This window comes from Chironomus tepperi, unplaced genomic scaffold, assembly GCF_022539635.2.
Source record: "Chironomus tepperi strain 1889 unplaced genomic scaffold, CSIRO-AGI_Ctep_v1 contig_363, whole genome shotgun sequence".
NCBI lineage: Eukaryota > Metazoa > Arthropoda > Insecta > Diptera > Chironomidae > Chironomus > Chironomus tepperi.
Genome location: NW_027226485.1, coordinates 176,605 through 203,733, shown reverse-complemented (window position 1 = coordinate 203,733; position 27,129 = coordinate 176,605). Strand labels below are relative to the sequence as shown.

General features: G+C 32.3%; 1 protein-coding gene across 3 annotated transcripts in view; it reads right to left on the bottom strand.

Annotated features, from left to right (window-relative positions):
- Window positions 1-1,245: 1,245 nt before the first annotated feature.
- Window positions 1,246-27,129, bottom strand: part of LOC139095195 (junctional adhesion molecule 2A-like) — a 41,273-nt gene continuing 15,389 nt past the window's right edge. For all 3 annotated transcript variants that reach the window (XM_070646474.1, XM_070646475.1, XM_070646476.1), the window contains exons 3-8: window positions 12,127-12,258; window positions 11,959-12,038; window positions 9,112-9,247; window positions 8,738-8,994; window positions 7,296-7,434; window positions 1,246-1,759 (exon numbers count right to left, since the gene is read on the bottom strand). In XM_070646474.1, the coding sequence (XP_070502575.1) occupies window positions 1,638-1,759; window positions 7,296-7,434; window positions 8,738-8,994; window positions 9,112-9,247; window positions 11,959-12,038; window positions 12,127-12,258 (866 nt within the window). In that variant the 3' untranslated portion in view covers window positions 1,246-1,637. The remainder of the gene's footprint in view (window positions 1,760-7,295; window positions 7,435-8,737; window positions 8,995-9,111; window positions 9,248-11,958; window positions 12,039-12,126; window positions 12,259-27,129) is intronic.

The window sequence follows — 27,129 nt, the reverse complement described above, 5'->3', positions numbered from 1 at the left end:
AAGACTTGGAATATTAGAAAATTTTCGCGAGTATACTCAAGTAATAAGAAAAAATTATTTCCATAAATTTTGGGTATAATGCAGTAGAAAATCTGTTTTGGACAAAAATTATGGAAAATATTTTCACAATAAGATGAGTTATGAAGATGTAATGAGCTATAAAATCTGTTTGAAATTGTTTTGAATGTAAAAGTGCTGCTGCTGCTTTTATATTGAGTTACTTTCTTTTTGGGTGTAATACCTAAACAGACATAATAATCTCAAACAGATATCAACACGTTATACAAGCTTTCTTTTAGTTCTACGTGTGAATTAAGCTGCGAAAATGAAGCCTTTAAAGTTCCTTGACGATGTCTTCTTCATTTGTGAGGTTCGGGTGAACTTTGTGATTTCAACAAAAAGGACAGCAACATTGTAGCTCATTAAAATCTCATTTACGAAGCTTATAAACAGTATCGATCTGATTCTGATAACATCTCAACTTCACCTGCAGCTGTAGAACAAACAAAAGAAAAAGTTTTTGAATTAAATAAAAAAAATATTCCAATTTTTTTCATAGAACTTAGGGGACGTTCACTAATTCTGTAACAGTCTAGGAGATGGATGGGTCGAGACTTTATTAAGGCTGAAACGTTCGATATTTTTCCCATGAAGATTTTTTTATCCATGGAGATTTTGCTACGAAGGAGTTAGAAGGGGTCAAATGGTCAATTTTTCACGTTACTTAATAAATAAACAATCCCTAGTGTTTATTGTCAATAAGTTTTTAAATGCCAAAATTTCAGGCCTGCAGCTTTGAGTGAACTTTAAAGTATTTTCTAAAATTGCAGATAAGCAAATCTAAAATGAAGGTCTGAAGTTCCTTGCCGAACTCTAAACATTTTGAAATCTCATAAAAACCAAATTAATCCAAGCAGAGCTCAAAATCGACTTTAATTTTGTACGGATTAGAGTCAACTTTTCCATACAAAATCAGAGTCGACTTCAAGTCAAGTAAATCCATATTTGTAAACTTAATTCGCATTAAAATTTTAAATTAACAATCTCTTTTGATTTCTTATTCCTAGAATAGATTTCTATATTATCAAATTCCTAGAATCATTCAATATCTGAATTCAGCCTTGATGTTTGAAGCATAAGATTATGTAATTCGCTGAAATTGAGAACAAATAAATTCTGAAAAATTAAATTTAATTAAAACAGCTTTAACTTCTTTTTTTACAAAAATTAAAGTCTTTTGTCAGTTTTTTTTTATTAGGTATTTTTCATTCATCTTCATATATCCACCATTTTTTATCTTTATACAAGAGCTATTTTCATTGAGAAAAAAAAATGAGACAATATTTCACAATAGAATAAAACCACAGATTCACTTTGAATGCTTATTCCATAAATTTACAAATTATTTAGTTATTTTTTTAATTCTTACTTCTGTTCGCGATAAAATAAAAAGTTTCAACCGTTACTCATTGTCATTGTCGATTCTCGTCATCCATCCCTCAATGTGTGTTCTTTTGTATTATCTATATGTGTATTTATATCTGTTTATGTCTATGTATGTGTGTGAATTCATGATTTCATAAAAAGACATTCCATCCTTCTCCTTATGATTATTGTTACAATAAGACTGTGTGATCTCACTCGAAAATACGACTTTCAATTTGATGATAATTTACTATGCTATGGATTACTAACAAAAGAACTAGCATAATTAAATGTATATTGTGATTGTGCTGGATTACTGATGACTTAGATTTTCCTGTTGATTAAAGGATAGAATTAATGAAAATTAGATGGAAATGATCATTGTTGAGGATGTGGTTGATACAGCGCATTTTTTTGAGGAATTTAGTAGAATTGTTGGATGTGAATTTGATCAATTTTGCCTAAGAGTTCTCGAGATTAAGACCTTTTCCAAGACTTTCTCAGTAATTCCTTGAAGTTTCAGTCTTGGTCTCAGTCTCGGTCTCAGTCTCGGTTTCAGTCTCGGTCTCAGTCTTGATCTCAGTCTCGGTCTCAGTTTCGGTCTCAGTCTCCGTCTCAGTCTCGGTCTCAGTCTCAATCTCGGGTTCAGTCTCGGTCTCAGTCTCGGTCTCAGTCTCGGTCTCAGTCTCGGTCTCAGTCTCGGTCTCAGTCTTAGTCTCAGTCTCAGTCTCTCAGTTCAGTCTCAGTCTCAGTCCCAGTACTCAGGACACAATTGAATGTAACATTAGCGACACATGTATGAACGGCTAAGAAAATTCACAATCATGTAGCAGCTATCTAAAAGCTACCATTGACTCATAAACAGCCACTCCAGACAAAACAAACCCAAAACTCCAATTCTCAGTAACAACAAAACAGCTCAATATCAAGACGTCTATACATAAGTGAATAAATACCCCATATACTTAGTTTATATTCCTTATATGAACAGATACAAATAAAAAAGCCAGCAGAAGAATATAATAAAAGAAAATCATCACCCAGAGAGTTGCTGAATGATAAGCGAATGAAGAAAAAAAGGAACACAAAAGAAAGTTTAATTAATGTCAGGCGTCTCATACTTAATTCCCTGACATTCCTCTCTAATTTTTCTCTTTCGACTTTTTTATTCCATTTCATTTTGTTCATTTGTTTTTGAACTTTGACACTTGCAATTTGAGCTGTGGATATGTAGCAGCAGTAGCAGCAAAAAAAGAGATGAAGACGACGTGAGACAAGATAAAAGCTTAGCAAAGGACAAATTAAATGAAAATTGGAATGAGAAACTAAAGGAGCATTCAGCAGGTCACGTTGAAGAACTTCATTCTTTTTGTGTCTCACTTCCGTCTTCCTTCATCTATTTTAATTTGAGTAGATGCATTTTTCACATTTTAATGATGTACTTTATGAGCTTTCATGATGAATTTCTGTACGTGATTTTTAATATGAGCAGATTTTCGTGCATTAAGCATTGAAATTCTTCCTTCTTTTTTTTATAGCGACACTTTCTATGAAATGGGATTATATGGTAAGTGCTGAATGAAGTATAAAAGAGAATTTATGATCGAGATTCTCAACTTTGACATTCACATTATAAAGTTCTTTTTCCACCTTAGCATACTTTTTGTTGATATAATCGTATTATAAAGTCATTTTTGGAACTGAATGGAATTTTCTTTTTTTTGTTGCAAACAAGACGATGAAGCTTTAAATGAAAAATGGAGTAAATGTCTCTGAAAATTTTTCATAATTTTAACAATTTTATGATTTAATGGCAGTGTATTCATCATCATAAAGAATGTCTGGGAAGTTGTTCTGGTTGCGTAGCAAAATGATCCTAAGTGGACAAAAATACATTAAGGGCAAGTTACTGACTAACTCTATCGATTTTTGGTCGACGACTTATTCCAATTAGCACTAGTTATTCATGGCAGTCACAGGACATCTAAGTGGCAATTTTTATGGTAACTGCCACAAAAATTGTCGCTTAGATGGCATGTAGAAGCCAAATGGCTGCCACGAATAATTTGAACCGATTGGGGACTTATGTAGGAAATTGTAAACCGTTTTACACTCGGAATCTCTTGTTACAAAACTGCTTCTTGGCTATCTGGATGTCAAAATTGCCTTAAAACTCTCCTTACTCAGCCTAAGCAGGATATTTGATTGATAATGATTACAGACTAAGCCAAATATTCTTAGTAACCATTCCAAGAGTGGCGTAGTTTTTTGCTGGGAAGTAACTTGAATTAAGGTTTTATGTCTTTTTTCCAAAGAATTGGAGGTCAGGCTCACGATTCCTTGTTCTTCGAACTGTACATCACTAATCTTGAATGATTATCTCTTTAATGCAGTGCTGATTAAAGTTGATTTATGTGATTGAATCCAGAATGTAGCAATGATAATCATTGAGTTATTGCTACTGAATTTACGGTACTACTGGGTAGAACAGCGTCTAATCGAGTGCATCCCATCAAATAACTTCCAAACTCTTTGCAAATGCAAATGAGACAAACTTGATAGCAGATTTAAAATTCAACTTCAATATTTTATGTAACAATTTACATATTCATGAATTTAACATTCTACCTTGTAACTTTATTTTTATGTAATTTCTCGATCGAGTATTTGAATAAAATTTAAATGAATATATTAATAACATTTTTTATCAATATTAATCAACAGTGGATAAATAAAACAGCTCATATTTGTTCAGCGTCGACTAAAATAAATCATATCGCTTATTAATGGAATTGATTAATGGCATATTTGATAAGTTAATGTAATGATATATTGCTTTTTATTGAAATTGCATTAAAAACAATCAGAGAGTAATTAATTTTTTTTTTTTTTCATGAAAATTTGACAATTATGAAATTTATAGTCACTGATGTGTGAGTAATTGAAGGACTTTAATTAAACATTTGTGAGATTATCAGAAATTTTTGATTTATTAGTCTGCGGAGCTTTAATGAAAACATCATAAATATTCTAAATTTTATGTAAATTTAACAGTTCAAGAGCATGTCGGAACCGACCAAAACCTCATGTCGGAACCGAATTGTTCGAAATCAAATAAAAGGAACCAAAATATGACAATTGAATCAAAATATTTGCAGTATCGACCACAAAAAACAAATTCGCAATTGTAAAGGACATGCGATCTAAATTTTGAATGACCAAATCATTCAATGGTTTCCATTTTGTCTGAATTCTCAGAAGGTCAAATCATTTATTGAATAAAACTTGTTTCATCATTTATCAATTTATCTTAATTTTTGGTATGAAGCCATAAATGTAGAATATTTCAGTTTGTATAATGTAATTATTTTTTTTTGTACTTCCAACAAAACATTTCCGACATTTTCGCATTTATATTTATATTTTTTAACATTCATAAATTCAAACATGTATATTTATTTACAGCGAGAGATATTTCATAATCCACAATGCAAAATGCTTCCATCTCATCATAAAAATCAGCATGAAAAATGTACCTTTTAGCGGAAATTCGGAAGAAGAGAGCGTCAGGAGGTGGGAAGTAGCTTAGAATGATTTGTTGGGATGGATTAAAATAATTTACAATTTAGAACGTAACTAGATAAGTTGTAGACACAAGGTCTACTTCAGGACCATATGTCTACTTCAACCTAGTTAATTGAGCAGCACAATGCTGCTAACCGCATTTTATAACCAGAAAATTGATGTCAGCCATCACGGTACCATCATGACCAAATGTCTTATCATGTGGGGTCTTATTTTTAGTACAGCGTAACAAACTATGCTGTTCGGATTACAATATTATGTTTGGTTTGCTTCGAGCAAATATCACTACGACCGATAATCTGACGTTCCATCCACCATCAGGTACTACCAACTATTTAAATTAGAGATGTACTTTGTGTGAATGCAAGACCCTCATTCCCCAAATCTAACAGAATCTACCTTGTAGCCGGGAAAAATTGTCTACATCCGAAGCGTGAGCCATGCTCAATATTGATAACCCAAATAACCAAAAAAAACCGCCTTTAAGTTCCACAGTGATATTTCTCTACCATGACAACATACTCTTTGCTTGTTAAAGCATCATCTGAAATTCCACATAAAAATCCTTCAAATCCTACAAAAACTAAGAAGAACAGAAAACAACTTTTACTACTTGTCCCACACAAAATTTTACTACAACTTCCTTCGCTCAAAAAATAAAGCTTCCAATTCTTGAAATCTGCCTAAACATATTCAGTCAGAAAATTTAATTTTGCCAGAAAAATTCAATTTTAAATCTTTAGCAAGCACCTGAGGAAGAGATTTGCTAAAAATTTAAATTCAGCATTTAAAATTCTTCCATTTTTCCCGCTAAATTTACAAGAAAATTTTAATATTTTCCTCATAAAGCAAGCACAGTGACTCAGTGACCTTTTTAAAGGAATTTTCAGGAGACAAAAAAATATTTTTATTTAAAGTTATTCAGATGATTTTCATAAATATTTTCGTTTGACAAAGGATCAACAAAAAAGGAATCACAGAGATGCATAAATGACAATAAAGTACAGAGGAAAATCGATGTGACACATAAAAAAATGAATGGCAACTGCCAATGGGGAATTTTTGAATATTTCATGAAAACGTAGGATAGGAAAAAATTGGAGTTCTAAAAAAAATAGAAATCATAGCACTGTACGAGCAATCACAACACTGACAGAAAAGAATAGCAAGTTAGGGTATGAATGCTATTAAATTATTCTGATATCATTTAGATGAAATTCAATTTCAATTTTTATTTTTTCTCTCATTTTGCTGTGATTTAACATGTATAAACAATGCATAAGAATGGCAAGTTAGAAAGAATTTTATGGATTTTTTTTTTGTATACAATTTTCTACTAAAAATTGACAATCGGAAAATTGAAAATTGAATTTTCTTTTTTCTCGCTCATTTTTGCATACTTTTTTGCATTCATACCTGCATCAAAACTATTCAGTATGCAGGTGAGAAAAATCGATACAAGCAATCCCGAAGCAATAAAGAAAGTTTTCAATTTTTTTCTACTCATTCCTTTGCAAACCAACTTGATGCTGCATAAATGTGATGGGAAAAGAAGACTAAAGCTCCTTTTTTGAATAAAAGATAAGGTGAAATTCATTTGTAGCACGTTTTATGCAAAAAAAATCTTTTCTTCATGACTGAAAGTTGGGTTATGTAATAAAAATTGCTGTTATTTTTAGATTGAAAGATGCTTGGTTTCGAAAACTTATTCAGACATGTCTTTGCCAACTTTTTATAAAAGAATTTTGAGGTATAGATTAATAATCTATTCAAATTTTCAAAGAAAATTGCGAAAAACTCTTCGAAGTGGAGAAAAACACGTGGTTTTTAACAAACCTTTTCAAACTGGATATTGACGAGAAAAGTTCAGCTATGATCATTGGATTGGAGATTTTGAATTCTAGATTAACGAGGCTAGATTCAATTTTATAAAATTGTTGATGAAATTAAGCTTAATTTGGAGGTTATGTTTATGTAATTCAACTTTTTGTTCAACTTTTTGCTAGAATCATGTACTGTAAATCACTTAACCACCCAAAATCGACAGATATTCCTGACTTAAACATTGTAATACACAAACAATTTAAATACTTGCATAATAACCTCATAAAACTATATAAAAAGAGATAAATCCACATGATTCATAAATTTTACCATAAAAAACTAGTTCAACTCTATAAATTCAATTCTAGTTCATGAATAAAGCAAGATAATAACCGATCAAATTCACATAAATCCAATACCACTCATCAACTAAAGAGTTTAAAAAAATGTTATGAACTTACCAGCAGCATCTCTATCACTGATAAACGAAAAATGAACTCCACCATTATCACTATTAGCAAGTATTCGTGGATATTGCTCCTCTACATATCGTGTAACATCTTTCTCATATATATCATAAATCCTTGCGATGCATTGGAGCTACACGGGAGTATTATATCATGTAGTAAGCAACAGCAGCAGCAGAACATGAAAAGATACACATAAAAAAAAAGTGGAAAATGAAATGAAAAATGAAATAAAATATTGCGGTGTTAGTTATCATATTTCTCGTTCCATTTCATGTTACAACATCGGATTATGGCATTTGAAAAATGTTATAACATTACCAAAATGCATAGATGAGAATATAAAAGTGCTGTGCGAAGAGAGAGAAAAAAAAAACTTGGGAGAGAAGTTTTAAACATAAATCTCATGATAATAAATAAGGAAATGAAGATAGGTGAGTTTTTAATGAAAATTTATTGTTTTTTTGTTTCCAGCAGTTTAAGGTGAGATGAAGGGGAATAAATAGTAAGTAGTAAGTAAAAAGTTTTTTAAAATAAGAATTTTGCTTGTTTTTATTGAAATAAAAAAAAATAATACAGACATAAATTACATGAAGCTTGGATAAGTACGTAAAAGTTTATGAGGGAAACAACAAATTCGATGTTGAGTAGATTGAGAATTTGCATCTCAATTTACAAGCTTTTTTCATTAAAAATACTCTTTGGGAATTTATGTCTTAAAGTTTTATGTGATTTACGAGAACTTTTTAAGTATGGCGAGGTTATGTTTTTTATATGAAATGAATGGAAAAGTTTTAGGTAGATGCTAATCTATTTTGTTTTCAAATTAAGCTGACATTTAGGTTATGTTATGGAAAATTATTTGAAATTGCCGATTTAATTGATTTTCTTGGAAAAATTTAATAGAAACCTAATTTTGCCATCTTTTTAGACAGAAATTTGATATGATATAAGCATTAGAATCCTAAAATTGGATTTTATTGTAATTTTACTTTTCGAGGTGGATAAAACACGTGGCAACGTAATCCAATTTATTCTCAATTAAGTATTTATTTGAATAATGTATTGAATTGCATAACAACTTCCTGGAAATAAATTTAAATATATTTATATATCTACAAAATTGAATAATCTTGTTGGTTGTATTGAATAAGTATTTGCTGAATGATTTTCTTTTAATAGAATTTTCGAGAAAATTGATGATTTACTGAATTTAATGATGTTTTAAGTAATGCCAATTGGAGATGAATATAATTGTATCTTAATTGTTGCTAATTCAAATCGATTTCAAGTTGAGGAATTAAAGCAAACTTTAATCTTAATTGATCTCTTCATGCTTCACCTCTGGCATATCCCAAATTTCCATTTCAATCATAAATCTTCCCATATTTTCTCTCTCACACGCATCAATATGATCTAAATCCATCAAAACTCACCTTTAATCTGCCTTGATAAAAATGTTCATTTGTTAATGGTAGCCTTAATCCTAAAATGGAAGTTTGACGTTTCGATATGGGATCGACAACTGTATCATATCTTATGGCATGCTCAATATGTGCTGGCACATCATTTATCCACCATTCGAGTGTTGCCGGCGGTATTGATGAATTCGATGTACAATTTGTTTCTAAATAATCTCCTACATTATAATATTGTTTAATGTCATCTATTGATGGACTTTGTTCAGGAAATTCTAGATTATTTAAGGCACACACAAAATAATAATTATAACAAAACAAAAGGGGGAAAAAATGTGATTTTTGATTAATTTCTTTTTGTTCGACATTGAAGGTATTGCAGTCATATCCACCTACTACTTGTAATTCACCCGACACTATATGCGTTTGAAATGATGGAGCGTCGGCACTCACTTCGCATGAGAATTTCCCCGATATCTCTGGCACGACATTGTTTAATACTATTCTACTCGCATTCGACGATTGTACCTGTGGGTTACCGCACACATCCGATATGTATAGATGATATACACAAATAGACGGGCACGCACAATGTTGTGTTGTATTTTTTTTATATTGTTGTGAAAGAAAATGAAAAGCAAACATAAAATACGGATTAGTCGAGGATTTTTATTATTTTTTTTTCTTGCCTTCAATGTTGACCGCAAAAAATTTTTGTGGGATGTCAAGGGGGTTAAATTGTTTTGAGAATTGTTTACCGGTGATTTTAATATTTTAGCATATTTAGTGACTATTTTAGCAGGCAAATATGACGCTTTTAGGTACCGTAGTGGCTATGAAAACATGCTATTTGCCTGTTAGTTTCACATATATTTGGACAGCTTTAATCTTTGTAAGAGTCCAAACTAGCACTAGAAAACTCAAAAGTCAATCTGTGGCAAATTTCACTCTTTACCGTCAAAATGAAGGTCCATCAAGGCACCCTTACGTCATTTTGACGTTTTCCGTCAGCACGGCAACAAAGCGGTACCTTATAGACTATCTTGTGCCCCTCGGGACTAAAATACAGCTCACTTCCTCTTGATTTTCAATAAAAATTCCACAAAACTACCTAGAAAATCAAGCAACAGCCAATAAAGATCATAAAGCTTTCACTCATGAACAACTCTTTGAATAATTCTCATAACTGATTTATTTACCCCCTGCGTATCATCTTTCCGTTTTCCCCAACATTTTATGCGTTCACATTGTGTGTATGTATTTTGCAAGAATCAAATATGTGAGCTGAATAAATAAAAAAAATTTCTACTTTTTCTCGATTGTGTTTTTAGTCGCAATAACTTCGTCTTTCTCGTCAAGTTTACGCATCCAAAATGAAGCACGTAGAGATTGAAATTTAGTAACCAAATTACTTTTGTTCCCCATCCACAATGTCATCAATAGTTAATATATGCATTGGATTAATGTCAATCTCGTATGACTCATCAAAAATAATTGCTTAACTTTTTTATATTATTTTCGAACATCAATTGAATGGTGATTTATTAAGGGAATTGCTATTTAGTCTATTAAAATGACATTCATTAGTGTAATTATTATTGTAGTTCATTGTTTTCCGAAAATCATAATCGCATTACTTAATTTTGAGGTGGCATGGGTGGGATGGGAGATTATTGATAATTGATTATCAAAATTGAAACTTTTTTACATTAAAATGTAATTAGGGAAGTTTTTGATTGAATTGTAGTTTTGAATATTTCATTAAGGATTTTCATTGTTCTTACTTAAATTGAATTATAGCATGACGATAGTCAAATGAAGGCAGTGATTAGAAAGTATTTTAAGTCACGGCATGGTACGTCTGAAGGATGGATGATACTCTGAAACGCATTACAATATGCATATGGTGAATATTGATTGTAATTGCATAGTCAGCAGTTTAATTGACAGTATTGAATTTCGTAGCAATTGACTGATGCTCTTTTCATAACTTCTGATGAATTTTGTACTATTGGATATTTTCAATTTCTCGATTTCAATATAAACGATAGGTTTATGATACAATTACCATCAGCATTATTATTGATGCTTATTGGTAGGCAAGTCAGAAATTATTTGGAAAAACCGGCATTTTAGGTGTATTTTAAGACAAAATCGAGACTTGTATGAAAATTTGAATTCGGGGCAGCCCAAAAAACCGGGACTTTCTTAAGAAAAAATGTACAAAATGGCCAGTAAATCAATAAAGACCAGGTTACCTGAGTTTTATTCTAGGGCAGAGACGGCATACGGTTCATGGCTTTTCCAAAAATATCTGGCGACTTACCAGTATGCAAAGATTGCCCAACACTGCCCTAGGATGTACTAAGAGGGCTTGTGAATCAAAACTTCTTATTTTGAGGACCTAATTCTTTAAATTGCTATGATTATTCGAATTTAAAGTCATAGATATCCCTTAAATTCTTGCATTTCTATCAAAAAAGTTCATAAGTTATAAACCTAATCTTTACTTCAATATTATAAACATAACCTCAAAAAACAGATTTAAGAAGAAAGCTTCTCAAGAATTTCGAAAAAAAAGAATTTCAATATCCTCGTAATTTCAAGAAGTCGTCTTATCGATAGAAGCATGAAGGTTAAATTTCAAAAGCCCTTTCCCTTTTAAGTCTACACACTCAATCCTTTCTAAGAAGAATATTAGTCCTGAGGCATGATACTTGACAACCACTGCATTAAAGCACAAAGTCAATTGTGTAGTCTTGAATTTCATCAGAAAAGTTGATATCCATCACTTTCCATTGAAAAACAACTTGTATGGAAAGAATATCCATTCAATTAAAAATCACGTCCATCCATTGCCAAGGCAACATCATTGCCAAAAATAGCCTCAAAAAAATAATTGCTTATTAACGAAATCTTAGCTACTCAATGAGCTTTTGTATTCGCATGACTGGCAATATAGCCCCGTGGAAAGAATCCATTCACCTTCTGTTTTCGATTGCACTGCCTTTTTTCATAAAGATAAACAACCCAAAAAAACGAACGAACTCTTGCTGTTATTCTTATTAAATTTTCCACTTCCATATTCAATCTCTATTCAAATGAAAAGTAATTTTTTATGCCTCATTTTTTCTTGCATCTACAATATAAATGAATCAAGAAAAGGTAGAAATTGTTGCATAAGGAGGCTAGCTCCTTCGTAAAAGTAGCCTTAAAAATATTAAAACGAATCAACTTACATCGACCTGTATACCAGGAAAATGAAATGTTTTTATTGAAGGAATTTCCTTTGCTGTGTATCGAAAAAACTCTCTCTTGCCTGTCATGAATGAATTGAGGAGTAAAAAAGGGTGAAAAAAGATTTTTTTTTTTTGACATACAATTGCACAATAACTTGACATACATACCTTTATACCATTTTACTGAATAGAGATCGTCACCCTCCAGCTCGTAGTCGCACATCAAAATCGCATTCCGTCCTGATTGAATAGCATTTGGGATTGTAATATGAACCATACCGAGACTTGATACTGTTAAATCTGTAACAAAAGAGTCAGGAAGAAGAAGAAGAAAAAATTGAAAGTTAGAAATTTTGTGGAATTTTGTGAGCATAAAGCGCATTTTAATGGGTAATAATATTAATGAGTTCCGTTAGTTGGATGGTGATTCTGTTGCAATTCACTTCTTTCAAGTGGATTGGAGCTTTGAAAGGCATTCATGGAAAACATAAGTTGAATGCCTTAAGCACCAAACTTCAAAGCATGATGACCAGAAGTGTCCTAACTAGACCCATTATGTCCTCATTTTCATATGTATAAAGCTCATAAACCCAGTCTACAGACATCACTAACGACTAACAGTCAATGTCCCTGATGACTCTTTATACGAAGCTAACTTCTGGCTGCTTTTTATTACTTTTGAGCCTTTATTTACCTTCCACATTCGACTTTAAGTCAACCATATGATTAAATAAAAGAAATATCATAAAATCTCCCTCCAGCAACACCCATTGACGTCAAAACTGACCCACCGTCAGAATTTACAGCTTTATAGCCTCACCGTTCAGACAATAAACTCACCAAATTTAGCTTTAAATCGATTTTTTTTTTTTGGTTCCTTCCTAAATTATTCACAACCTTAATACAGATATAATAATAATTCCAATTTTATAACATCTCATAGTCAGTCGTTCACGTGGCAAAAGTGACTGCATAAGCAAATTTATTTAGCAGCTTAAAGAAGAATGAAAAAATGTTTGAGATGGCATGTAAGCAGCATTATGGAATGTTAAAAATGAGACCTTCTATGAGATCGTTTCAAAGGCAACATAAAAATTCCTTCCTTAAGCCACCCAACTTCATAAGAATGAAAATTTTCTTTCCAGCACAGAAGTAAGAAGATGTCGAAATCTTTTTTGAGTGGCTCAATATAATGGGGATATGTATAATATATGTGGGAATGAGGAATAGAAAATGGCATATTTGTGTAAGGAATTGAAACCTTTTTTTCCCTCATTCTCTACATGCTGTATAGAGTGAGAGTCCACTGTAAACGATTTCTCTCCTTTTTTTATTCACTTGAGAAATGAGGATGAAATGTTAAATGACACTGAGCTGACCAGCAAGAAAGGGAAACTAAGTGAAAGCAAATAAATGAATCAGAAAAATTTTTTCATTTTAACTTGGGTTGGATATTTGCAAATGTAAACATTTTATCAAGCATATATACCTTGATCATCACGGTTAACAACCTTTAGTGAATTTTATTTTTATTTTCAATTGTGATTTTTTGTAGGTTAGGGATGGTTGGGGGGAGGGTTAAAGATATGAAGCATGAGATGGCTAGTGATAACAATGATGATATTGGGTCATTTATTGAGAGTCTTAAGAGGATTGGGGAGAACATTTATATAGTATTGTGTAACACGTCATATACCCGAGCTGCATGATGTAACTAGTTTCATTTCTAGCCCTAAGAATAGATCAGAATCAATATTAAAGTAGTCGAAAGGGCGTCCTACTGTCTTGTCGTCAATACGGCGACATAGTGCCATCCTATCGATTGCATTGTACTGCTCATTAGGCATATTGTTAATGACCGATAGAAATCGAACTCAGGAGCTCTTGAACTCTTGATTGAAAAACAAGCAGACTGTCTCCCCTTACATACATTTTTCGCAAGCCGTTCAGATCAATTGAATTCCCCGACCTCCCAGTCACCCCAAGCACGACTAACTACCAACTTAAAACGTGTCTTAATCCTTCTTAAAAATTCCAAAAATATCCCCAAAGATATTATTTTAATGCGGGAATTTCCCATAAAAGCAATGAAAATTTAATAACATCTTGTTGTGTATAATTTAATTCCATGATAAAAGAATGAATCCCTCAAGTAGCAATTGAATTAATTTGATGAATGAGTATTAAAAGTCAAGAAAGAAGGAAGAAAAAAAAAAGTTTAACAAAAACCCACGCAACACGAAAAGCCTTTAAGTAATTTAAAACCTCTTTTCTTTTCGTTCATACTTTGTAATATCATTCAAAGACATTCCTAAGGCATAGAAAGGAATAATATAAAAAGAGACATATCAAAAGAATCACTCAAAGGCATAATTTTTAGGCTTGACTTTAAATGACAATTAATGAAAATAGGATGGAGGGATATAATCTCATGATGACATAAAAAGTCATTTTCATTTTCATCGGATGTTGGAGTTAACACATAAAGTTATTAAGGATAATTATTCAAAAAAATATTATTTTTGTACTCTCGTGTAGACCCAAGAGCGCCTCATAAATTTCAAAAAATTTTTGTGCTGAGTTATGTAAACTCATTTGAGGTATTTTTTTTGCCTCGACGATATTTTCATTCTGTACTCTTCTTACACATTATGGCATATCCATTTGAGAAATGAAAGCAACTCACATACATTGTATAGCCATAAATTTTCAAAACATTCTTTATTTTCGTCTTGAAATGCAATTTTTTCTTCCTCTTGAACATTTTTCTTTTTCTATTTTTGGAACTAAGAAGAAGTTTTGAGTTTCGAGGCTGTCTGTCTGTGCGTTGGTCTATTTCTAGGAATAGTATTTTAAAGTATATTGAAGGCTTTACTATAGAGAGTCTTATGTAGAGAAATATGTCAGTTCAAAAATAAGGAAATAAGGACTGAATAGCTGAAATGTTAAGCTGCAAGTTGGTTAAATATAAAACTCATGTATTAGTAGAAGCGAGTTCGATTCCTACCAAAAACTGATCTCTTTGTTAATTCTAATTAAGATATGCTGCCCAAACGGAATAGTGTTGTAGCTGGGGGTGAGACACAAGCTTGCCTTTTGTAGCAACCTAGGCTCCAAGTCGGAGCATGGTTCCAGTAAGTAAGTAAGTAAGGAAGATATGTTACCCAAATGGACAAAATTATGTTAGAACTGTTCATCAACTGGACATTAACTTGTATTCAACTAATCATAAAGCATTTTTGTCCATTCTGGCTGCATTCACTGATATTTATATCAAGTGATACAACGCAGCTACATATGTCCCTGAATAAATTGTAAAATAGTGTCATGATGAAGTGTGCTATCATGTGCATTTACAGCCCAAACAGCACGACGTAATAAAATTCAATTTTAGCTCTATAAATGGAGCCAAAAACAGGCGTTGAATTGCTATCAGGAAACGCTCACATGTTGCTGTTAACACAGTACTCAGCGACTGCATTGTCTTGCTCAGGTGTTTATAATGTTCTAGATACTATGCTATATTGTGCTAGATTGTCACACTGTCTTGAATTTAGTAGAAGAATCACTATAAAGCCACCTCGTTAGCTATGGTATTTCTTGGCGGAACGCTCATGTTATGCCTGAATTAGCTGATCCATTAGTGAACCAATAGAACACAATAAGATTTGCAAAGACGGAAAATTTGTACAAACTTTGTGATAAGGCCAGCAACAGAGTCAGATGGAAGTCCTTTTGTAGAATTCTATTCTCCACATCGGAGCATGGTAAGTAAGTAAGTAAGTAAGGACACAATAGCTTGCGAACTAATTTTTTAATAAGAAGGAGAGCCATTCAAAAGCGCACACTTCGAAGGAACAATCCAAAATGTTTATTCTGCTTCCTTAGACAATGTTTGCATCTTCATACTAAAGACTGTAAAACTTTCATCATATTTCAATTAAAAATGTAATTTTCAATTAAAAAAATGCGCAACAACCCAGCCAGAAAAACGATCTTAACTCATCATCTATCTTAATTTCTTTTATTTTCTCTCAAAACTTCCAGAAAAAGAATGCACAAAGTTGTTGTTGATAGGTTCAAAAAAAAAATTTACGGCAATTTATGGTTTAAGAGGAACAAAAAATTTTCAACTTCCATCGTTTTTCTTAAAACAAAAGTTTTCAATTGTAATTTTTCTCGTCTCTATCATTGCTTATGGCTTTTTACTTCAGCTCCATTCAGTCTTTCTCTTGATTTCTTACACACACACATATACACACTTTGTGAAGGAGCATTTCAGTGTAAATGGATATAAAAACAGTAAAAGTTCTTTCATAACTTTGGCTTCTTGTAGATTTATAGGTTAGATTCTTATTTTTATGTGAAAAAGTACTTAAATTTTCAAGATGTTGTGAAATATTTCATTACATTACTTTACTACTTTGTCTTTTGGCAATTCCATCCCATTCTTTCTCATTTTGCGTTTAAATGGGAGAAGTTTGGGTGCTTTGGAGCTGATATTGAACAAATATTAATGTTGTATTGGAAATTGTTGAGAATCTTTGTTACCCGGAAGGCATATGGTATAGAAATTGGCAAGTATCCAGCTCCAGGCAAGCGTGACTCTTACTTCAGGCCAGTTTCGATGAAATCCGGCCTTAGGCTAGAATCAAATTGGTTTTTTGTCGGATTTTCGAACGTTACTGTATCATGTGCTTTCCAGGTTGTCATTTGATAATTATTGAGTAGCTTGAGCACGGCTGGAGACGCTTAGTGCCTTGAAATACTAGATACAGATACCTAATATCATATCATATACCCTAAAATTACCCCAATACTAAATTATACACAAAAAATTTAATCAAAGGAAAAACCAAATTGGTGGAAAATTTATGGAAAAACTAAAGAAAACTTTTCCGTCTTTATGCTTACATGTCGATTTTGTTGATTGAAAATTTTCATTTCGACTAAAAATTCATAAAAAAAAAATAATGGAAGACTCCATATGATAATAACATATTTTGACAAACTTTTTCGAAAGTAATTTTCAAATTGCATGCATATGTGGGTGCTTACATAAATATTAATCATCATATGATGCTTACTTGTAATTTTTTGTGAATATTTTATGACTAGAAGAGTGAATTGTGTGCGCAAGTGGAAAGTTTTAAAATTGGAAAAATTTTGTGGAATTTTGTAAAATTCATGGTAATTCTTAGCAGGTAAAGAGCATGCTTTCAAGGACAGAGTAAGCTGAGGATACGCTTGCTGGCATGTCTGACTAGTTTATTTAAGTTGAACTAGCTCTAGTCAGCATGCTCTTTGTCTATTAAGAGAATAATGCCGGAAGTGTTGAAACACAGACAACCTTCCATTTTCAATGGTCACCCTCCAACTGAATATCCAAGCCTTGATCTAAACAGCACACGACATATGATTCATGACATTTCCAAGATTTTATGGATTGTCCATCGCTGGAATATGTGAACAATCCAGAAACTTTACCAGAAACACAGCACATCAGGACACAATTTCACCCATTTCCCGCCAAAAACCCATCAATTAGTCACCTTATTATCATCTGAATATCCATCAGCCTCGGAAAAAACAACTATTAATTCGCGAGCAACTAAAAATAATTAATGTAATTAAATCTTTTGTGCAGCTAAATGTAAAAAAAAAAATTGGAATAATGATTTTCAGGAAAATGAAAATTTTCATTCATCACAGTTTACGACACAGCTCGAAGCAATCATTTTTGAAATTTTATAGCATTTGACAAGACAAAAAAAGCAAAAATTTAAATTGCTATTTTTTATAGAAGCTCGTATTTTACACTATAAATTTACATTAAAAAGAAGAAAAAAGGCTTTTAAGAATTTATTTTTTTTGATGTGTTAAAACATCGAAGAACATTGAAAAACATTCAAAAACAATGAAAAAACGTGTTGTTGTTTTTGTTGTTGTTGTAAGGCTTCAATAACTTTATGAAACTGATCAGAATGGAGTTTTTAAAACGACCGAACGAACAAAGTTTAATTAGAAAAAAATTTCAAAAATGAGAGGATTTATTAGACTTTTTGCAATAAAATGAAACAGGCATTAAAATTGGCATTTTGACCAGATTGTCGGAAGACACTGAATTTTATAAGAACTTCACATATTGTGAGGTCATTTACAGTTTTGTTGGACATGTGTGTCAGCATTCTAGGTTATGAGATGTCGTATATCATCAGTTCATTTTAGTATCCTCAAGTTGTGGACGGAATAGGTAAGAATGTCCAAAGTCTGTTCAGAAAGACCTCAAAGTTGAATTTTTAAGTAAATTTAACTGGAATATTCAAAATTTTTAGCATTTTTTGCCAAGAATCAGACAGTTAAGTAGCTGATTTTAAGCAAGCTCAAAGCTAAGCTGTATTCATGTAGAATGGCATTGATTTAGACAGAAACTAGCTTTTTTGCAGTATCCTAACTAGTCCTAGAGTATTCTAACATCGTTACTTACTTACTTACTTCGCTGGTCGTACAGATCAGTTGTGATCCATGACCTTCCACAAGATTCGCCTGAAGCTGGCTCTATCGCTGGCTTCCACTTGCCAATTTCCAATACCAAGTGCAATACTATCTTTATCGACAGCTTCCTTCCAAGAGGAATCCTAACATCGTTGAGTTTACCAAAATTCCAACCAAACAGAACAGCATGAATCCACATCCACCAACATTCCAACCCCTGCCTTACTTAACATGAAAAACTTAATCACTAAATCAATTTCTACAGAAACTTTATAGTTCCATAATTACAGTGATTACATCATCGTTTACGTTCGTTGTCTATTAAATGTAAGAATTGGATTTAATTAAAGCTCTTTGGAATGATGAAGCCATAATTACGAATGTATAGGTAGAAAAAAAAGAATAATAAGTACATGAATATTTATAGATCTTGCAAAACATTTTCAAGTCTTCTTTTCATTGAAGATTTAATAATTGAAAAGAGAAGAAAAAAAATCGAAATTTTAGCTGAAGAAGAGGGATGATTTAAGTACCAGCACGTGAACAAGTGGAAATTGTTAACAAAAAAAAAGAATTCTTTCAACTTTATTATTCAATTAGTCTTTATCTTCTTTTTGCTATTCACGCTTAGTTTCTCAATACAAATATATTATATTGTTCTACATAATTGAATTAAATAACTAAAGTCTTATAAATTCTCAATTCGTAAGCAATGAAAAGTTTCTAGAGATAATAACTTATGGGGGGAATAATTGAAAATTTGTTGAGTATTTTTATGGATGCTGGAGATCAGAAAGGGGTAGATAGAGTTCTTATATAAGGTAGGGTTAGCTGAACACAAAGCTTGAAGTCGACTTGAATTTTGTATGGAGTCTGATTGACTTAGAATTCTGGTTGAACTTATTTTCAGACTGTCATCATTTCAAATTTGACCTTTATTTTCAATTTTAAGAGAGATAGAAATTGAGAAATTCAAAAATAAATTGACCGTTAAAATTCAATTTAAACTCTCAATTTTCGAGGAATTCGAAATTGTTTTCGAAATTAATTTCGAAATTTTCGAAATAAAATAGCTATAAACAACCTAGTCTGTGCAACACGATGCGATAAATTTCATAGAACAGCAGTAGATTTGAGACAAAAACAAGCGTCACAGTGTCGTCAAAGCAACTTCACACCCGAGCGACACAAATGGAGAAGGGTCCGCCATGGAACTTTATAGGCTCCGCTCAACCGCTAAAAGTGCTTCATCAGAGGATTCTCCAATTGTGTCCTTCACGGAACTCGGGACATGTTCCCTTCAGTTAGATACTCCCACTTATTTGTTCAAATTACGAAAATACATCGAATTCTTCTTCAACTCCCCTTATAGAAGATGTAAAGGTAGTGTAAGAGATTGCCCATCCATAAGCATTCAAACTTCATCTTTTCATTATTTCCACCTCCAAAAACAGCACAATAAAGAAACTTTCTCCCATCAAATGAAAAATCACTTATTGCCTTTCGTGCTCAAATGAGTGCTCTTTGGTATTTAAGCACAAAAATGAGCCTTTCTGCTTCACATTTTGTTTTTTCCTGTTCCAATGAAAATTTATTAACGCTATAGAGTGATAAAAAAGCTCAAATTTTATTACTCTGACCCTTCCCCGTCTCCTACTTTCATCCATCTCATGACTGCCTTCCCCTCGTCTCACTTTCCTTTGCTTTCGATCATAATGCCATTACGATGTTTATATAAAATTTAATCAAAATTTATGGAATTATGCGGAATGGAAAAATCATGTAAATTTATGACGCATTTCTTGTTCGGTCTTTTTTTTCTGCTGCTCTGCTCTTTTTCCTCCCCTCAAACCCTTTTTTTATCCTATGGCTCTTTCGAATCATCTTTCATCGCTTCGTACGCTTTAGTCAATTTCTATGCTTTATGGATATTCCAATATCTTTTCTCACTCTCGCTTGAATTTTTTATTTTTTCATTCTTACAAAAGGTACTAAATTTAGCTTTTCTTTCTTTTCTTTACATTCGCAGCTGTTGTAAGCGAAGTAAGACTCAATGGCTAGGAATTTTTTTATAAAGTAAATGGGGGTATCGTATTGAATTATGGATTGTACGCAATCTTTTTGTATAGAATATCAAGAATTGTTTATTGATTTTTTTTTTGCGTGGGAAAAAGGATTGAACTTTAGATTTGGATTTGGAATTGGCTGCTTTGTGATATTTGAAACTTGAATTTTGGATTTCGACTTTTTCTACGTTTTGGCATGTTTGAGAATGGCTTTAATGCATTAGGATATTGAATTCATGTCAAAGTGTTGGTTTGGAATCGAAAAGTGACATGAACTCCTCCTGAGCGACCTCCTGAGGAAGAGGGTTCTGGCATGGACGCTAAAAGACGAAAAGAGCTTACTTTCATGGTACAGAAAGACCACTAGGGTACCTAAAAGCGGTTTCTATGAATATTGGGAGGAACTTTGAGGAAGTCGTCTAATTTGGCGTCCAAATGGCTGTCACTCCTCTTGTAAGGAAGCTGTCGATAGAGATATTGCTACACTTGGTATTGGCTATTGGCAAGTGGGAAGCCAGCGATAAAGCCAGCGATTTCCAGGCACACCTTGGGAGGTCATGGATCACAATTGATCTGACGACCAACGAAGTAAGTAAGTTATTATAGCTGCCATTTGGTGTTAATAAAGAGGTTATATGGAGCTTCTAAGTTCTGATGGAGCCTTCTTCATTTGTGTCGCTCAAGACAATACCTTTTGACTCTACCTTATTAATTAACTATTCCAAAAATTCCCAAAAACTTCAATCCTACACGACAAATCAAACAAAAGCAAAACACATCAATACTCACACATCCCACAACATCCTTTCCATAAAATAATATGCATATTTGAGTATATTGTTTGGTATGAGAAGGGACAAATGCGAAAATTTTCGTTTGCTTTTTTGCCAAAGACATGGGACGTGAAAGGTTCAACTCGACAGACAGGGATTACTAATGGTACGTATAAAATATAAACTAATTTAATATTCATCCATGGAAACGCACCGTAAAATAAAAATATATATATGTCTATAATAAATCGATTCAATACAAAATTCTATAAATTCACAGTGGAATTCCAAATGTAAAAATGGTTCCACATCTTTCTGAGGTGAAAGTTTAATTTAAAGAGATTTTAAAAGGTGTTTAATGTGAAATTTACGACTGAGTGACGTTGATATTTTATTCAATACTTGTGAGTTTTTCAATTTATGTGCGGCGAAGTTCCTTCATGCCGATGGAAGTTAAAAGGGGTTCTCGAGAGAGATTTAATGGGTGAGATTTTGCATGAAATGTATGCAAATTAAATGTTTGAGTTTGAATTGGAAATTTTTTATGAAAAGGAAATTTTATTTGAAATGTTGGACATGAAAATTGAGTGATTGCTTCCTTTTAGGTGCTATTGAGGATGTTTTATTGATTGTTAATTAAATTATTTTAGTCATTCCATACAAAATGTTCTGTATATCGACACATCCTGCCCCCTGATGAGTCATCCTACACTCTACCTCAATCAAGGCATTCATCTTTCACCCAAATAAACCACATTTCACTTACATTGCTAATAATGACAGTAACGAACGCATAACCGCAAAATTCTAGCAACTTTTGGCATTTAATGTCACTCGGATTTTTTATGGCTACATTCTCTTGATGCCTTAGATAAGCCTAAGAGTAAAGCATAGCGTTGATGGTTATAAATGTCAGTAATCTGCTTCAAGAGATTAGATCATCTTGTCGTTGAGTGATTCTTATGTCAATCATCTTTGATATTTATAATGCTGAGGTGAAAATGCTTAGTTTAGTGCTGTAGCTACATATTTGACTTGTGTGATGCTAATTAGTGATATAGTATAGGAATTATTTAAGTATTTATGTTGTTAGTCGTGACTCCTCGCAACTCTCAAAACTTACTGGCTTAGCCTGCTTGCTTAGTCATCATTAAGCCCCATCCTTCCTTTCCCTTCAATTTCCGCAACCCCTTCCCTTCAATCCATTTTAATTACTGCAGAAAACTCAACTTCTGACTAATGCACTTGCTAAATTAAGCATAATAATACTTTGAAAATTTGCCTCAATTGTGAATTGAGGTCAATTTAATTGAAACTGTGATTATGAAACTAATGATTCATAATGAATCCACAAAAGTACATTGAGGAATTAAGTTCACCGTGTCATAATAATTAAATGTGTATATTGTGTGAATTGAATTAAATGATTAGTTTTTAATTGATTTATTGTAAAATTTAAATTAACATTGATTTGGAATTTTCCAGTAAGGGATCGTTTGGAAATTAGGTAAGGCTGAAAATTGAGTGTTTGGACTCCACACTGAAGCGCTTTGCAGCAATATCATGAACCAAAGTGTGCACCCCGTTACAGAATTGTAAATCTAACAAGCTAATAGACCGCTTTTGGGTACCGTCGCATTCTTTCTGTAATGAAACAGCATACTCTTTGCCTGCTGGGGAAATTGCTCTTCCACTAAGTGCTACGCAATTCCCGAACATCCCCTTAATGTGTTTACAGTTTTATGTTTTCGCTGATTGCAGTAACTAATTCCAAATTTTCATATGAATTATATTCAAGCCCATTCAAGTGAATGTATGGAAACATGAATATATAAGTATGTACTATCATCCATACCAGGGTGTCACAAAACATCGTTGGGAAGCAACATGGAGCTCAGAATTCATGGATTCATTACAAAATGCAAATTTCATGTAGCTTACGTCGATACTCCATATTGCTGTGAATGTCATGATAGCAAATCATTAAAATTAATTGTTGAAAAAATCACATTCCAGCACATTCCAAAAATAGCCAATAATTTAACATAAATTCATCAAATTAATCAACATCATCAGCACTATAAACAAGTGGATACATCCACATTCCATTTTTCACTATTCAGAACTTTCAAATTATTAAATTATCATACATGCTCAACATATAATTCAATTAATTGATGATTCAAAAAAATTATAAATTCTGATTGATGTCAGCTCCCCAAAGAGCAATAACATTTTGATTGATAATCCAAAATTGAATCCAAAAAGGTAGGTTCAAGATAATTGAACACTCTAGCGATAAATCTCATATATTTATTACCCAAAAAAATCGAACAAGTTTTGACATTTAAAAGCTTCAAAAGTTCTATCAGTGTTTGATTTAAGGCAATCATTATGTCAATCATGAAAGCTTTTCACAGACAAAATTTATTTCTGCAATAAAAATCAATAAAAAAGATTGACATGAAAAGAAGGAAAAAGCATTTGATGTGGGATATAGCGAGGATGTGAGAATTTTTCATTAAATTTTGTGACCTTGAGCGCATTTTTTGGAGAGGCTAAATTGGGCGATAATGTTAGGTATTGATTGCATACAAGGCTGATAATTTTGTTGATATAATTTATAGGCTCATGTGATTTTAATTTATGGAATTGATTTATTATGTAGCATTGATATTATAAATAGATTAAAGTGGAGTATTTTTGGATTTTGCCGGGTCTGCTCTTATTAATGAAATTGGATTAGTGGGTGAAGTGGAAGAGCGTTGGATTCAACTATGGATGGTCATGGGTTCGATTCCAAGTCACTTCTGGATATAAGGTTATTGGTCATTAAACTGATTTTGTAAGAAATCCTAATGTTTTGAGTATACAATAAGATTCGGTCAAAGCAGGTCCTCAGACCAGTGCATTTCAATACATCATGCAGATCTGTAAAGGTTGGCACACCAGGATGCACATTCGAAAACAAAATTCTGTTGTTGTCTGCAGATTTAGTCTGATTCGTAAATTATTCTTAAACTCATGACACTAATAGGGTAACTAGATTCAAAGTAACACCCTAACAGGCTAATAAACCGCTTTTAGGTACAGTAGGTAGCCCTAACAGGCAAAGAACATGCTTTCATAGTACAGAAAGTCCTCTACCGTACCTAAAAGTGGTATCTATGTCAGTTAGGGTAGTATTTCTATACCATGAAAGCATACTTTTTGCATGTTTAGGACATTTACAAGAGTTTCCAAAATTCACCCAAAAACAGTCAAAACATCAACCAATCCACATCAATTTCCCCTCATACATCCACAAAAAACGGCTTCTTTATTTCCACAAATAAAAATAAACAAGTCATTTTTATGTCAAATCTCATAAAAGAATTCAATAAAATGATCACCATCATCTTGTTCATCTTGTCTCTGTTCAAATAACATCAAAATCTCTATATAACAATAAAAAGGCAGGTAGAATGAAAATGCTTGTAAAGATAATGCTATTAATTATGCCTCAAAGAAGTAAATTAATTCCAAAATATTTAATTATATCTATGAATATTTCGCTAAGCTATGGTATTTAGGTCCCTTACAAAAGGAAGAAATGTGTTCATTAAAGATAATGAGTTTAATCCTCAATAACATTTTTTCGTTTATAATTTATATAACAATTATTTTAGTTACAAGATAAGCATTTAATTGGACGATTATTCAGGCATGAAGATATTAAAGCCCATTATGAGATTATTAGACATTTACTTTAGGAACTTTTTTGTATTTTTAGAGACTTTAGTGTCGATTTTATTTGATTGTTAGGATTAAAGTTATTATTGCTGTTGACCCGAGTGGCACAAATGAGGAAGACTCCGCCATGGAGCCACCAAATGGAATCCGCCTTCATGCGGCGTCCATCAGGCTACCACATGAGTTAGCGTCCATTTAGTGTGAATAAGAGAGCTTTTCCGAAGCTTTAAAAGCTCCACGACGGTGCCTTCTTCATTTGTGTTGCTCGGGTTTAGTTAAATACATAAACGCGCTTATGCCTTAGTTAAGTTCACAACTATAGCAGAATATAATAAAATAACATAGAATTTATACGAAATTAATTCAATTTTCATTAAATTCACTTCCAAAATCCTCAAAAATTCAACCATTAAAATATTCAAAACACTCCATTATCTCGACTCATTCATAAAATTTTTTGATAATTACCCAAATAAATCTCTTCGTGGCATAAAAATTCATAGCCTATTATTCACTCCCCTCCCAAAAAAACCATTAAAAATTTGACTGACTGTAAAATTTTATAACTCATAAAGGATTGATGTCCGTGAGAATAAAAAAAAATTTATTTTGTATTCTTTCGCATTCTTTGTGTATCATAAATCCCATTCATAATTTTATTTGGCTGGAATCAGCAAATTTATTGGCACATGATATGCTATGTCATGAATTAGAGTTTTGTGGTTGGATTTTATTGCTGTAATCATGGATGTTATTATTATTTTTGAATATTAAAGGTGAATTTGGAGGTTGATTAAGAGATTAGGAGGTTGGAAGCGATTTGTGCAGGTAGGGGGCATTTATAGACGATTAAGGCTTATCTGAATTGCTGTCCCAGACGGTTAACTTGAATTATTTGTGCACCAAACCTTTAAGACACTCGGGATCCTAACTACTGACAAGCTCAGTACATCATATGGACAGCAATAAGTTCAAAATACCTGATGTCCGTGCCAAACTCGTAAAAAAGTCGTCTATACGCTTCAACTAATCATGACCCAAGATTGAACACGGAATTTTAGCTCTAAGCCAGCTCACTGATTTGTGCTGTTCGGGAATCCTAAACATGTCATAATTCTAAACAGAACACTATATTGAATTACTAAAATTAAATTCCCAGTTTGAATTTCCTTTCCGACTGTCTAAAATGTCAAAAATCTCCACACAAAACATCCAGAATATAATCTCCATTCATACCTCAATCAAAACTTCATTGCATTTATTCCTCAAATCCAAACTTTCATTACTCTCGAGTAAATCCAACAAAACACAATGTTAAGCAAGTGTATAACCAGATTTAATAACAAAAATATAATTTCCATATTCAATTTGTGTTGAAAAACTTTTTAATAACAAGATTAAAAATCATTCATTCATGCATTTCAATTCATCCACAATACCAAACTACAAATAAACTGAAAAATTTTCATAAGTTTATCAAAGCACAAATCATGCAACCGGAAATCAACATTTTTGGATGATAAAGTTGAGTCATTCTCGTAGCAGCAACAAATATTTTTGTCTTAAAATTAGAAAATTTCCTTTATGGGATATAAAGTCTCACTTCCTCCTCACAAAATAATAGCATCGTCATCATAAATTTATCAAAAAAAAAGCTGAAACGTGATAGGATTTTTATGAATAAAAATGAATTTATAACGAACAGGCAGTAATGGATGAGAGGAAGGGTTTTGCACCTCTTTTGTCCTTTTTTTTCATCGTTGCTTCACATTTTTTCATAAATAAAATGCTCTTTGCGTACCTCGCAACTTTCCGAGGTCTCTGAATTGTACATTTCAATATAAAACGTGTACGTGAAGTGGAAATGAAAGCACAAAAATATTTGCATAATTAGTAATCTCTCACTTTATTCTCGTCATCCCTTTTCATCTTCACAAATCACTTTCCTAGGTACATTTTAGAAATATTTTATGACATTTATTATTTCACTCAATTTATTCGTGTTTCAAGTCATGATTTTTGCTTTCTTCTTTTTATTTTGAGAATTTCTGATGTCAAATAATGCAAATGACTTTTGCATGCTTGCTTCTGCTTTTTTTGATGCT